At 36.7% G+C, this 13060-nt stretch overlaps 2 protein-coding genes across 6 annotated transcripts; both read left to right on the top strand.

Annotated features, from left to right (window-relative positions):
• The first annotated feature begins 4708 nt into the window (after positions 1-4708).
• Positions 4709-9565, top strand: apnl (actinoporin-like protein). Of its 5 annotated transcripts, none has more exons than XM_041997828.1 (3): positions 4709-4823; positions 8520-8678; positions 8780-9565. In XM_041997828.1, the coding sequence occupies exons 2-3, from the start codon at positions 8575-8577 to the stop codon at positions 9234-9236; spliced, it is 561 nt and encodes a 186-aa protein (XP_041853762.1). In that variant the 5' UTR covers positions 4709-4823; positions 8520-8574; the 3' UTR covers positions 9237-9565. The 5 variants fall into 5 exon arrangements, with proteins under 5 accessions (XP_041853762.1, XP_041853776.1, XP_041853769.1 ...); XM_041997842.1 differs by having other exon boundaries at positions 4710-4823; positions 8564-8678; XM_041997835.1 differs by having other exon boundaries at positions 4722-4823; positions 8523-8678.
• Positions 4727-7535, top strand: LOC121647992 (bryoporin). The gene is made up of 3 exons (XM_041997862.1): positions 4727-4823; positions 5182-5290; positions 6195-7535. The coding sequence occupies exons 2-3, from the start codon at positions 5187-5189 to the stop codon at positions 6622-6624; spliced, it is 534 nt and encodes a 177-aa protein (XP_041853796.1). The 5' UTR covers positions 4727-4823; positions 5182-5186; the 3' UTR covers positions 6625-7535.
• Positions 9566-13060: the final 3495 nt, after the last annotated feature.

Genomic DNA, 13060 nt, shown 5'->3' with positions numbered 1-13060 from the left:
GACTTTCCTCCTTGGCATTGTGCTAACATGCTTGCTTCTTATTGAGATGCTCAAACTTATGATCATTGGGTTAAGAGTAAGTGATAAACAGCATCCAGTTGCCATTTACAAATAGTTTTATCCAGAAATTTCAATTAAAATTAAAATGTTGTATTTATAATATCTACCTTCTGTTTCTATCCCCAGCACTCATTTGACAACACTGAACTGCATGCTGAGAAACTTGGCACAATGTTGAAAGCATTTGCTGCCCCTACTGAATGTAGTCAGTAACCCCCACTGAGCAATTATAAAATCACGTTGTGAAGATAAAAGCACTTAGTAAGATTTAACCTGTAACTCCTTGTTTTCACCTAAGATGTTCTTCTGTATTTGTGCTACAAGCTGTTGTGTCTTATTGTTTTAGAAGGCATGCATTTACTTTGTTCTTTTTGTAGTTTTGTAGTTCATACATGCTGTCAGACACAGTTTGCAGCACTGGAGCTGATGTTGCTTTCAATGTCTTGCTCAAAAACACTTCAACATGTAAAGTGGGAAACCAGAGATCAAATCATTGACCTTTTAAATGGCTGATGACCACTTAAACTCCAGAGTCACAGCTACATGTAGTCAAATGATTATGATATACTGTAAATGCCAAATACCGCAAACCAGATGCTACATAGTATCCCCTTCCTATTCAAAGTTTCAGATAAATATTTACTTTATTCCAAGACTATTAATAAAAGAACACATTCTCAATATAAAATCTTATTTTAAGGTTTTATGTATATTAAGAATGTTTATGCAGAAACTACAGCACACATCACACCATATTATAAATTCCACTATGAACTAGTGCTTGATGACTAACTGTCCTAACAAATAAATGACAGTGATTTAACAGTTTCTGCATCTTTTCTGAACTGTTTGGATGGCTGTGCAGTATTTAAATATGTTGCAGTACAGAAGGGGGAACCACCATATGATTTCTATGTTGCTACACAATATAAAAAAGAAATGTGAGAAATTAAAAATGACAATGGTAAACTGGGAAAACTAGGAAAACATTCTCTTTACATATAAAAAATAAAACGTGATAACAGCATTGGCTGGAGACTTTTTTTGTAATAAATTGAACTTGAATGAGCACACAGTGTTTATTAACATAATCATCAGGTGTATCAGCAGAGATAAAGAGATTATGACAGAACTAAATTGTTCTAAAGAAGAGGCAGAAATGTCACTGATTTTATGCATCATTACAACTCATGCAAAACTCCATTGTGTTTAGTCATTTTTCAACAACTGCATCTATACATTAACCCTTTCATGTAATAAATTGTAAAATATATTAGAAATCTGCAATGTCTCCAGGAATTGTTTTTTAAAGCAGCTGAGGGCCACTGTATGCTGCAGGTTTACACTAATGCTTTCATATCAACCTAAAACCAGTCTGGCAAATCTGCCAAGGCCAATAGGAGCAATTTACAATGATTTTTGTTTTCACACTTTCTAAGTGGCCAACTCTGCATCCCAGAGCTGCTCCATAATGTTGACATCACATTTGGGGGGAAAAAAGGAAAGAAAAGGGTGATTCTAGGAAGAGGTCATAAAAACAGACAGAATGTGGCCGAGTCTGAACAGACAACACTCAAGAGCTGAAAGTAATTTTAACAGTGTGTGGCATTTTTAAAAAAATTATTTACACTTACATTTAGCTGTCAAAACACTCTTGCTCTTGAAAATATTTCTTTGGTGTAGTCAACTCCCTATAAGATAAGAAATATTTCAATTCCAGCCAAATGCCAAACTTATGGAGATTTGTGCAAAATCTATCAGAATGTTTGAGGTGTTTGTGGTATTTATATATTATTTGTGCATATGTTTATTTTTGTAATTGTTTCAATGATATAATATCTATTAAAGGTCACAGCATTAGTATTGAAAAATATTTGGTGAAACTAAATGAATTTGACCATGATCAGAATGAGTTATTTTTGTGTTTTAAAACATTGAAACTCTCCACCTTCTCAAAACATTTGACTCTATAAATCAAAATGAGTTGAGGGAGGCTGCCTTCCTTCTTTTTCTGTATGAACCTCTTTGTGCTGGAGATCAGTCATGAAAAATTCTCATTGCTGCATCTGAACTGAAGATGAACATTATAAACCAGATTAGAAAGCCTATTTCATATTTCCACATACACATAACATGCTACCACAGCCAGTTGCAAACAATATACAGATGTTGTTATGGCAACACCTGATATCAGTCAGAATTTTCTATGGATTCAGAGGTCTGGGCCCAGATGCAGCGACTACATGCATTAGTTTTGCTGCTAAAATCACCTCCAGGTCTCCTACTTTCTCTGTATGCTTCAGTCTGCTTCAGAAAAACAAAAGAACATCCCCCTGCTCGCCTGCTTTTCATGTAAATAAGCTTAACAGGTATAACTGGCTGGAAATTATGTAAATAGGTGGCAAGATAAAAAAAAAATTTTTTTTCTATCATTGTTTCTCAAAGTTCCTCTGTCAATTAAAAAACTCTTTTTCTCCTAAAATTTTTGGCTTTGCATTTATTCACTGTGATTGAGAATGAAACCCATTTGTTAACCACAAAAGTGTTTTAGAGGAAGGGGTTTTGTTTTTTTATTTTTGTGATTTTACAGATTTGATTAGTGACGGAACTAAATTAATCCAAAGCATCGTATTACATGTTTTTACACAGGAATGATGGTGCACTGGATAAGTAACTGTCAGGGGAGGTATTGCAGAAACTGAGCTATTTTTATTGACTAGCACTTCAGCTAGAGAAATAAAGGGTTAGTTAGCTCAGCAGCTGTGGCAGTTCACCAGGTACCCCTGTAATTTGTCACTATGTCATGTGCACAAGTGAAGGTAGTTTTGCGCTTTCATCACCTCTGCACTCTTTTCCAGACTGTAACTGTTCTTTAATCTAAAGTGTCATTTAACTTTGTGCCCCTTTCTATCCGTTTCACTTTATTCTGCTATTTGCAATCTTGCAAAGTCAGGTCTTCCTGTGAAGTGAGTGTAATGGTTTAAGCCTTGTCTGTAAGAAGTTCTGTATTTATCACACAGCTATAAAGTAAACAAAACAATATGATTCGACAAAGTGCTGATTGTGCTATAATCCTTATCTCTGCACACCCATTTACTTAATGCCTCAGCTGTTTTCTGAAGAGCAAAATGTTGTCTGTTGACAACATGCTTGCACAACATGTCACATTGCAGTTTAATCAAGGCTGGACAGAGGAAAGAGCAATTAAGCACGTTTCTGGTTACAAAGTCTGCAGTGTTAAATACATTATTTTGTTCTGAAGGTCTCTGCTACAGTCTGTCATATTATTTTAAAAAAAGCATTCAAGTGAGAAGAAAAAAATCTGACAGAAAAACAGGCAGAAAGAGTGATGTCAGGAAAGGTGTCTAATGGACTAAAGCATGAGTGGCGTCATGTTGAGATACTAATACGACAGCCTCTGTTATTAAAAATGGTCCCTTTCCTCAGCATACATTTCATTGTCAGAAAGGTCAGCCTCACAAGAAAATAGATTGTTAATATTCTGTCTTTTCGTTGCCTTCTTGATTTCACTTTACTTACTAATCTCAGAAAGATAACTTAACTGTGATTAAATGTACCAGACTTGATTGATGAGGAGTTGGCTTGAGATGTTGCTCTTAGATGTGTGATCATGTAGGATAAAGGATGCCAGCTGTTGACCCCTGCAAGTGCAATGCAAGAGTCTTATTTGATGATTTATTTGCTATTTCTTTTAAACATGTCCAAATATACCTGAAGGTGGCAGCAGAGATAAAGTCATACAGATAAACATACTTATACTTAATTATTTAAGAAATGGTTTAAAAATCCACTATCATTTCTATTATTCTTATTTTTTAACCTTTATTTTACCAGGGAAGTCCCTATGCCATTACAAAATCTCTTTTTCAAAGGTGCACTGTGCAAGGCAGCAGCAGTCCAAATTTCATTCCAGGCAGTAATCATTAAAATAACTATTCAGAAAACAAACATAAATATACAGTATAAAACATATAAAATATAAATATAAATCTAAGACGGAAAACTTTATATGGTTCTCACAAATAGCTGACATGAGCTGTTATTATTAGTATTTACATGAATACTATATATGTATGTGTGTGTGTGCGTGTATTGTGTATAATGTTTGTGAAAGCGTTTCTCCCATCACCACTGGCTAATTACCAGGCAGCACATTTCAACTGACAAAGTCTGTGTAGTGCAAATGTATTTCTGCAAATGCACATTTGGTGCCATCTGGTGACTTCAAGCTATGGCGTGAAGGATGTCTATCAAGTTTCAGGCATCTGATAAATGGAAATCAACAGCTGTCATGTTATCACATAGGCTAGTTGGCGGAATAACGAACGCATGGCAAAACACACTTAATTGGAAAGACCTCTAACCTTGAAATCATATGGATAAATATGGATATAAAGCAGCATTGTACTGCACTTTGTTGTGTAAAATGTTGTTTTTGTAAGTAACATGGAGTGAGGGAGTGTGTCTCTCTTAGTGCCACAATCCAGAGGAAGCGGAGTCAGCTGGAAGATTCAGATACATAGTGTGATGAAATGTGTGAGTGATGTTGGGAGGTTCCCAGAGGAATGTGTTGCTAGCCCTCACCTGCAACAACAAAACCTGGGAGTAGTTTTTTTCCAATCAAGACAGAACATGAAAGGTTTCATTTGCATGTTTATGAAATACACGTAGTGAGGTGCATTAGAGCAGGAAAGGAACTTGACGTTGCTGTTCGACTCAACACTGGTGTTAAATTCTAAAAGGTAAATAAATTCACACCTACTTTTATCGACAATATTACTTTTCTATGTATTAATTATTCTGTAAAAAGAAAGTTGCAAAATATCTATTTTTTTCTCTTCTTTTCACATGAACACACCCCATCTAAATGTTTAGATAAATTTTTTTCGGGAGGGTTGTAGCCGATAAAAAATTGCTTTGACAATGCAAAGATGTAATTCACCTTTAACTCTTCAACTCACCAGACAAAATTTTCTGTTTGACCTAAATATTATTTGAAAGTGGAAATGCATGTGAAAACATGTATAATGCAACACCTGTGCTAACTGGTAATATGTTGGGAGATACTTTTCTGAGCTTCCAGCCACGCTCCTCTTGCAGTCAGGATGCCTGAAACAGCAGAGGCTGTGTCAGCCACTCTTACCACCAACAGAAACTGCACCATAGAAATAGCCAATGTCAGCAGTAACTACTGCCTCATCAACCCCAAGTAAGTCTGGAAATCTGTATGCACATTTACAACTTGTAAACTGGTTAAATGGAAGTTAAATTTAGGATTTTAAAAATACCTAAATGGATGAAGATTTGTGTATAATACAATTACTTTGACATGAAAGGTTAACCTATGTAATTAAACTCCATTATACTAAAAACTATTACCTTCAACTAGCCAGATAACTGAGCAAGCGTTTGTAAAACCACCCGTAATTAGTTTGGATAGTGTTAATGAATTTATTGTAATGGCTTTATTTTATTTTATTTACTTTTATTTATTTATTTATTTATTTTTGTAAATGCATCTTTAAACTCGAGGTCACCACATGCATCAGCTCTGACTGAGTGGTGTAGTTATAAGAAAGCTCAATGATATTGCAAGTGTACCGTCTGTAAATGACCAGTGCTATTAGTACATTCCTTGTTTTTTGAAGGTAATTTTTTCAGCTCTGATTTAAAAATTTAAACAAAGTTGTGTGGACCTATTTAAAAAGAACAAACAGAAAAAAGTTCAGGTCTATTGTAATTTGTGTCATGCTTCAACATTTATCAAGCTGTGGCAGAGTAGACCATGCTTTGGATGGGTGATTTTCACATGTGACATTACTTTGCTGAGAACATCCACCTATCCATCATACAATGACACGCACTGCCTCATTGCACATTGCATGCAGGTACACTCACTGTTACTTAGAAGTCCACAGTAGTGCTACCAGTCACACTTCATCCATCAGCATAAGCTGTTTCACCCTGGAAAGCAACACTCAGAACAAGCAACCCTAAAACTCTGTAAAGTTGGTGCGTGTTTATTTTTATTCAAAACTAGTTGAGGTTTGTCATAAAAGTTGTAAACTGATCAGTGATGATGGTGGAGATTTACCTTGCACTCTCTTCAATAGGGTGTTTATGACAAGTGGCTTCTGTTACCACCCACCCCAGCCCACAATTCGGACCGGGATGACAGAAGTGTGCTCTTTCACTAAGGATGACAACACTGCCACAGGCGCCATCGGCCTGCTAACCTACGACTTGTTCCATATGCAGAGCCGGGTGTGCTCTGAGCGCATGGCCATCATGTTCTCTGTACCTTTTGACCACAACCTGTACAAGAACCGGCTGGCCGTGGGCACTGTTGAGCATTCGCAGGCCTGTGACAAACATCTGTACGACCAGATGTATGATGGGAAAGATCTCAGCAACTTCACCCGCTCTGAAAAAAATGGGTCTGGACTGGAATATAGATCAACCTATGTTGATCTGAGAGCCACAATGTCTACAGTTGGGAAAGCCATTGTTAAAGTGGAGCTCTATGATAAAATAGGTCATTAGTATGCAGTCTAGTGGGGTTCTGTTTTTTTTTTTTTTTTTTTTTTTTTTGATACCTTGTTGTTTTAGGATCCTGAGTGAATAAACTTCATTTGACATGATCACAGTTGTCATCTTTAAAAAAAAAATAAATAAATAAAAACATTGATGGGAGGAAGACTGATTTTGCTGTCATCTGTATTTTGTGTCTGCTGGAAGATATCAATATCTGACAGCCAGCTCATTGATTTCCCATTAACTTGTGTCTTGGGCTCATGTACATTGAACACTCCCTTCTCTCTGATTATGGTAATAAAACATTCAGACCCAGTGCTTGTGTTACTTTGTGAGGAATATTTTCTCTCCGTATGCTTTCATTATAACTGATGAACAGTTATTATTATTTAATCTCAAATCGGGATCCATCCAATTCTAACGAGTGGCAACAGATGGAATATCTGCCTAGATGTTTTTTTAATCAGCTTCTCCTTCTTGCTCCATTGTGTGAAATTAAGAACAGAAAAACAAGAGGCTCAGCAGAAAAAAAGAACAAGACTTAACTAACTCTGTAGATGTCTGCCTTGACTTGTTTTGTTCGCTTTTTTTCTGTTGCACAATACCGCAGGAATGAGTCTTCCCAAACCACCTTGCTTTGTCAGACATCAGACAGTGTTTTAGGACCAAGTGAATGTTCAGAGTGAGTAAAAGAAAGAGATTTAGATCCAGTAGGAAATTGTTTTGGAAACTGTTCCACAAAAGGGTGGGGTTGTTGGATTAAAGAGGGAAAAACCAAACTAATATTTGCTCTCAAAGTCCAGATTTTATGTGGGTTATGGCTTCAGAATGAGAAATACTTCATTAACCCCAGAGGGAAACTGTTGCATTGCAATGCTCCTTAAAACACTGACATACAGTGAGAGATAGAAAAGAGAGAAACAGAATTCCAAGTGAAATTAGAATGAAATGCTGAAATCAAATAAGTAAAAAAAACAAATTAAATCAGACAAAATAAAATAAGAAAAATAAAATAGTATATAAAATATAAATAATACAACAAGAACACTAACAAGTAGAAATATTTACAGTATTTATAATATTTAACAGATGGTTATAGCTTATTCTTCTAGTTCAGTGCAGAGTTATGGAGTGTGATGGCTGAACGTGCTCATGAGGTTGTCCAGCATGTTGTGAGGAGGGTGGGAAGGGCTGTCCAGCATAGTTCTTAGCATGGACAGCATCCTCCTCTCTAACACAACCAAGCTTGCCAACAATTGTATGCAGAAAGAAGGTGTGACTGATCCAAAGTGGTTATGTTGCAAGTGGGAGGGTGAGGGCTGACATACTGCTTAAAAAAAACTTAAAACAAGCCCCTCCCAATAAAGTAACTTCCGCTATTTTCAGACTTGGAGCATGTGGTTTCTGAGCAGGTAAAGCACTGAAAATATTACATGTAGAGAAAAATGCAATTATTGGAAAATAAATTCAGTGGATGCTTCTTTAAGTTATGCTTCATAAGATGGCAATTTGTTGACGAGAAGTCAGATGAGTCATTTGTTGATTTGTATCTTGCATTTGTAGATAAAAGGGGAGATCATTTTACTTTTACGTTTTCAGTCTCCTCATCATTGCATGGTATTTAGGGCTGTAATTGAAGTGGTGCACTGTCTTATTGGGCTGCTGCCGTTCTCTGATTGTTCACAACTGTTTTGAAATCTCATTAGCCTGTGAAATGCTTCATTCATTCTCAGCTCTAGTCGATGTGTGCATTTCAAGGTCAGTGTAAAGCTGCCAATAGAGTATGTCAGCAGAGCAGGGATCAGGCAAATTTTCTATATTGTAATGAGTGCAATTTTCATGATTCCCCATGCATTCTAGAGGGGAAAGACATACTAGTTACATGTTCATTTTTTCTGGTTCAGCAGGCTAACATCTAAATTACCTTGTTTTACAAACGGCTCTGAAGACTACTGCAGCATGACGGAGTCGGCTGAAGCTGTAGCAGCTGATGTGAGCAGCAAGAGAAGTGTGACAATTGAGATCACAAATCTCACCAACAACTACTGCCTTATCAACCCCAGGTAAACACCCTGTTGGAGTTGTGAATCATCACATTGTCATTACATTTTTTTAAAGAAACAAAAAAAAGTTAAATGTGTGTTTTTATATTTGTATTTATTAGGGTGCACCTTGAGAATGGAGAGACATACAACCCACCTCAACCTACAGTGCGTCCCCTAAAGACAGAAGTTTGCACCTTCACCAAATCCAGTGGAAAGGCAACCGGAAGTGTTGGTGTAATGACCTATGACCTTTTTGAAAGATCCCAGAATGACTACATTGAGACTCTGGCTATCATGTTCTCAGTTCCTTGGGACTACAACCTGTACAAGAACTGGTTTGCAGTGGGCATCTATAAAAAGGGCCGTAACTGTGATAAGGATTTGTACAAAGAAATGTACTATGAGAAGAATGAGCAAGAGCATGGGTTTGTCAGGGCAGAAGCCAGTGGGACAGGAATCAATTATGTAGGCAATTACCTTGACATCAAAGCCACCATGTGTCCAGTAGGTAAAGCCATCATGAAGGTGGAAGTCTGGGACAAGCTTTTCACAACCATGGGCCAGCAAGTGCAGTAGAGATGGCTCCTGAATAGTATTTCTGCCCTGAGATCAGAAACCATTGCTTATGGCAAAATGCTTCTATTACAGTGAGCCTGCATGATTTAACAGATGTGTTGTTGCTGACGTGCATCTGTATTCCTGGGTATTACCCTTCAATAAATCTGCTTAAGATCAGAGTTTGGTTAGTTTTTTTAATCCTGGCAGAAATCCTTCCTTTGTAGCCAAAGCCTCTCAGTGTTTCAGTAGCATTCAGTTTCACACTGGCATCTTTAGAAATGGGAATCAAAAGATGACTCACATAGCTTAATGAAATACACAGAGCGCTTGTCTGAATTTACCTTGACACTGCAGTCTGAGGAATAAAATAAACCTTTGGGCTGAAGCTATTTGTGTCTGTTGATTGAGCGTAAAAGAGTGCTTGAAAATATTTGAATACAAAAAGAGGAATTTTGTGCATGCAAACGACCCAAAGTCTGTTTGTTTACATGGCAATAATTCATTTGAGATCAGACTGACAGTTTGGACAGAAATGGAAACAGTGTCCAATTTTTAGACTATTGTATCACATTACTTATTTATTATGAATGCAAAAAGCAATTGCACCTTATTTCATAATCCATGCTTAAATTATAAACTTGAAAGAAAATAATACAATTAATTAACAAATTCTAGTTTAAATGGTTTGTTTTTATATGCTTTTCTAGCTTATCTGTAATGTTAGAACAATGTTTTATAGACCAAAGGCCCAAAAGCTGGCCAGGACTTCCTTATAAAAGAGGTTTTTTAATCTCAATGGGACGTACACACTAAAATAAAGTTTTGGGGGTTTTTTTTGTTTTTTATTTTTTTGTTTTGTTTTTTCTTAAAGGTGTATACACACGTTTTATGTGCTTGCAAAGATGCCAGGTTTGATTTATGAGAGATGACTTTCAAATAAACACACCCAAGCTTCAAGTCCCCACCTGATCAGGATTTATTGAACAAGAGGTTGTCAAAAATCTTCTTCTTAACTTCTTCAGCATATTTATGTTGTGTTATACATCACCTCTAGTCACCCAAAGTGTTTAGTGCGTCACTCCTTTCTAATGACAGAAATTCTTCCTGCCTCTCTCAATAATATTTAAACTGAATTTTACCTGCATAGTTCTGAAATTCTTACTGTTCCACAAAACTCCATCCAGGTTTATGGAACCAAAACTCCAGAAAAAGTGGAGAATTATTCCATGCAGACCTCACACTAGAATGTGGGGTCTACAGGAGATAAAGGCATGGTATTTTATGCTGACTACCTTATTTATTTTTATGCAGAAGGATTGTGCAGGACATTTTTCAGCAAAAATGCGTAAAAAGTGTAGGAAGGAAGTAGTGACCAGTACTTCTCAGAGCATAGCAGCTAGGATTTGTTTGGTGATGTATCCAAGAAAATGTGTTTATGGTTGTGGGGAAAAGTTGAGGCTTTTCAGCATGTCTACAGTCTCAGAGCAATTTTGGATCAGTGGAAGAATTTTGTTTTTCTTGGCCAGAAACATAAGCATGAAATATGGGGGTATTTCCAAATCTCTTTCATCGAGAGCGTAATTGTTTGATTTTGTTTGCTCTTCATGAATGACTTGAATCTTTTTTGAGTGACACATCCAGTGCAAAGCTGGATGTGTGGGAAGACTGAAGCTAAAAGTTTGAGCTGCTCCAACACTAATTGGGCATGAGTCTGAACCTAATAACATCAAAACAGTTTCCTACTTCCTTGGGTATTGAAGCCCAGAGGAGCCATACTTGGTCCCCAATATTTTTTTAACGTTATCTCAAGATAATGAGTTATGAGAGCCTTTTTTTCATGAAAACACAAAATTTATCTCATTATTTTGCAAAAACTATATTTTAAAAAAAACATGCATGACTGCCCTCATGCTTCCATAATGTTAGCAATAAGTATGTGAGTGGTTTTTAGAGCAAACATCATGAGAAGAGTACAACACTTTGGGCTAACAGTACAATCATTAACTTTTTTATGGGGTAACAAAAAGTATTAATTATTTGCTTCTTTAACTGCCCGAAAACATGATATTACTCCCACAAGTAACCATGCTTTACATTTACAAGCTCTCACACGCTTCACATGTTAGAAAGAAAAGCAGTTAGCAACTTAACGTAACATTGATGCAGAACATAAGCAGGCTGGATAGCTCAGCTGGCAGGGCATCCATCTCCCATGAGTTCAAACAGGGATTGTGGGAACAACTTCCAGTTGGATCCTTAGGCAAGACCCTTAATGCTGCTTCCTACCCACCTTCAGATGTAAGTCGCTTTGGAGAAAAGCATCTGTTAAGAAGTAAGTAAGTAAATGTTTATTTATATAGCACCTTTCAAGAAAAAAATCACAAAGTGCTTAACACTAAGACAAAACACTAAATAACAGTAATACAAAGAGAATAAAAACAAATAAAACTAAGTAAAAGCAAGTTTAAAAAGATGTGCTTTTAGCTGCTTTTTAAAAGAGATCATGGAGTCCACAGATCTCAGGCTTAGAGGAAGGGAGTTCCAGAGGGGAGGAGCTACTGCTGCAAAGGCTCTGTCACCCTTAGTTTTCAGCCGTGTTGGCTTAACAACCAGCAGATCTTGATGACTCGATCTCAGGGACCTGCTGGGCACGTAGAGCTGTAGGAGATCCCTGATGTATTCAGGTGCTTGGCCATGTGGGCTTGATAGGTTAAAACCAGAATTTTAAAATGCACCCTGTAATAAATGGGAAGCCAGTGCAGCTGGATTAGTAAAGGAGTGACATGGGCGAAAAAGAAAAGCATTATTACTATCTAGATATTTTCAGCAGGATATCTTCTCTATCAGTTGGCATTTAACTTCCCACATCTGCACCCATTAACATGACAGTATACAGAAAATAAAAGTACAGCAAAGAACTGAAAGACAGTATAATCCATAATGTTACAAGACTAATAAGCATGTTAATCAAACAAAAACATTCTGATCTGATCTTTGTTGCAGTTCTGTCATCTAAGGCTGGATCTAAAGTGTTGTCATGCTTGAAAATGTAGTGTCTTTGTCAAATGCTTCTTTATGAAAGTGGTGTAGCATTTTGCTGACCAGCAACTAAAGGAGAACACATTTACAAGTCACCATCATCTTCTCTTCATCATTCGATCAGATACATCGACCAAAATCATTTAATTTCCAGGAGGACGCTCCCCCCAGGGTAGGGCACTGCCTCATTCTGAAATAATTACAGCCCATTTAGAGTTATAATAGATGCTAAGCTAATCTAGAATTAAATGGCATGAAATGGTCATGCCATGTCCACTCGAAAATAATTTTTCATTGTAATGAACTAGTAAACAATTAACCAGGAAAAAAATAAAAAATGTGGGAAATAAACTGGTGATTATGATTGTTGGAGGACAGTTAGAGTGAAGATCCTGTTACCATGATTGCTCAGTAGCTCATTACTCTCGCTAACACCTTTATAACAGAAATTACCTTCTTAATGTTTTATCTTATCAATAAAGTTATTCTGAAATAATGACATATCCATTTTTACATGGATACAGTCATTAACCTTATAAAAACATGTGCATCTAAAGCGGGAGGCAGTAACCTCCTAATTTTCATCTCACAAGAAGATATCTGGTTCCAGCAATTCTATTCACTGTCTCAATACGGCCTTCATGATTTTGGTTTCCCATTAGGTTCATGGTGCTTTTGCAGCATTAACTCTTCCAGCCACAAAGGCGCCCAGATCAAAGGTTTTGCTCATTGTCACTGCTGCATTTGCATAAAAGCCATCCATGATAAAGAGGCATAAACTAAACCTGTTTAAGCTCAATCCC

The sequence above is a fragment of the Melanotaenia boesemani genome, chromosome 2 (assembly GCF_017639745.1).
Source record: "Melanotaenia boesemani isolate fMelBoe1 chromosome 2, fMelBoe1.pri, whole genome shotgun sequence".
Lineage (NCBI taxonomy): Eukaryota > Metazoa > Chordata > Actinopteri > Atheriniformes > Melanotaeniidae > Melanotaenia > Melanotaenia boesemani.
This window is presented reverse-complemented; position numbering and strand designations above follow the sequence as displayed.

Coding starts and splice junctions, on each gene's coding strand:
- LOC121647992 (XM_041997862.1), top strand. CDS start 5,187: ATGCCTGAAACAGCAGAGGCTGTGTCAGCCACTCTTACCACCAACAGA. Junction 5,291..6,194: donor TACTGCCTCATCAACCCCAA/GTAAGTCTGGAA, acceptor TCTCTTCAATAG/GGTGTTTATGACAAGTGGCT.
- apnl (XM_041997821.1), top strand. Junction 8,679..8,779: donor TACTGCCTTATCAACCCCAG/GTAAACACCCTG, acceptor TGTATTTATTAG/GGTGCACCTTGAGAATGGAG.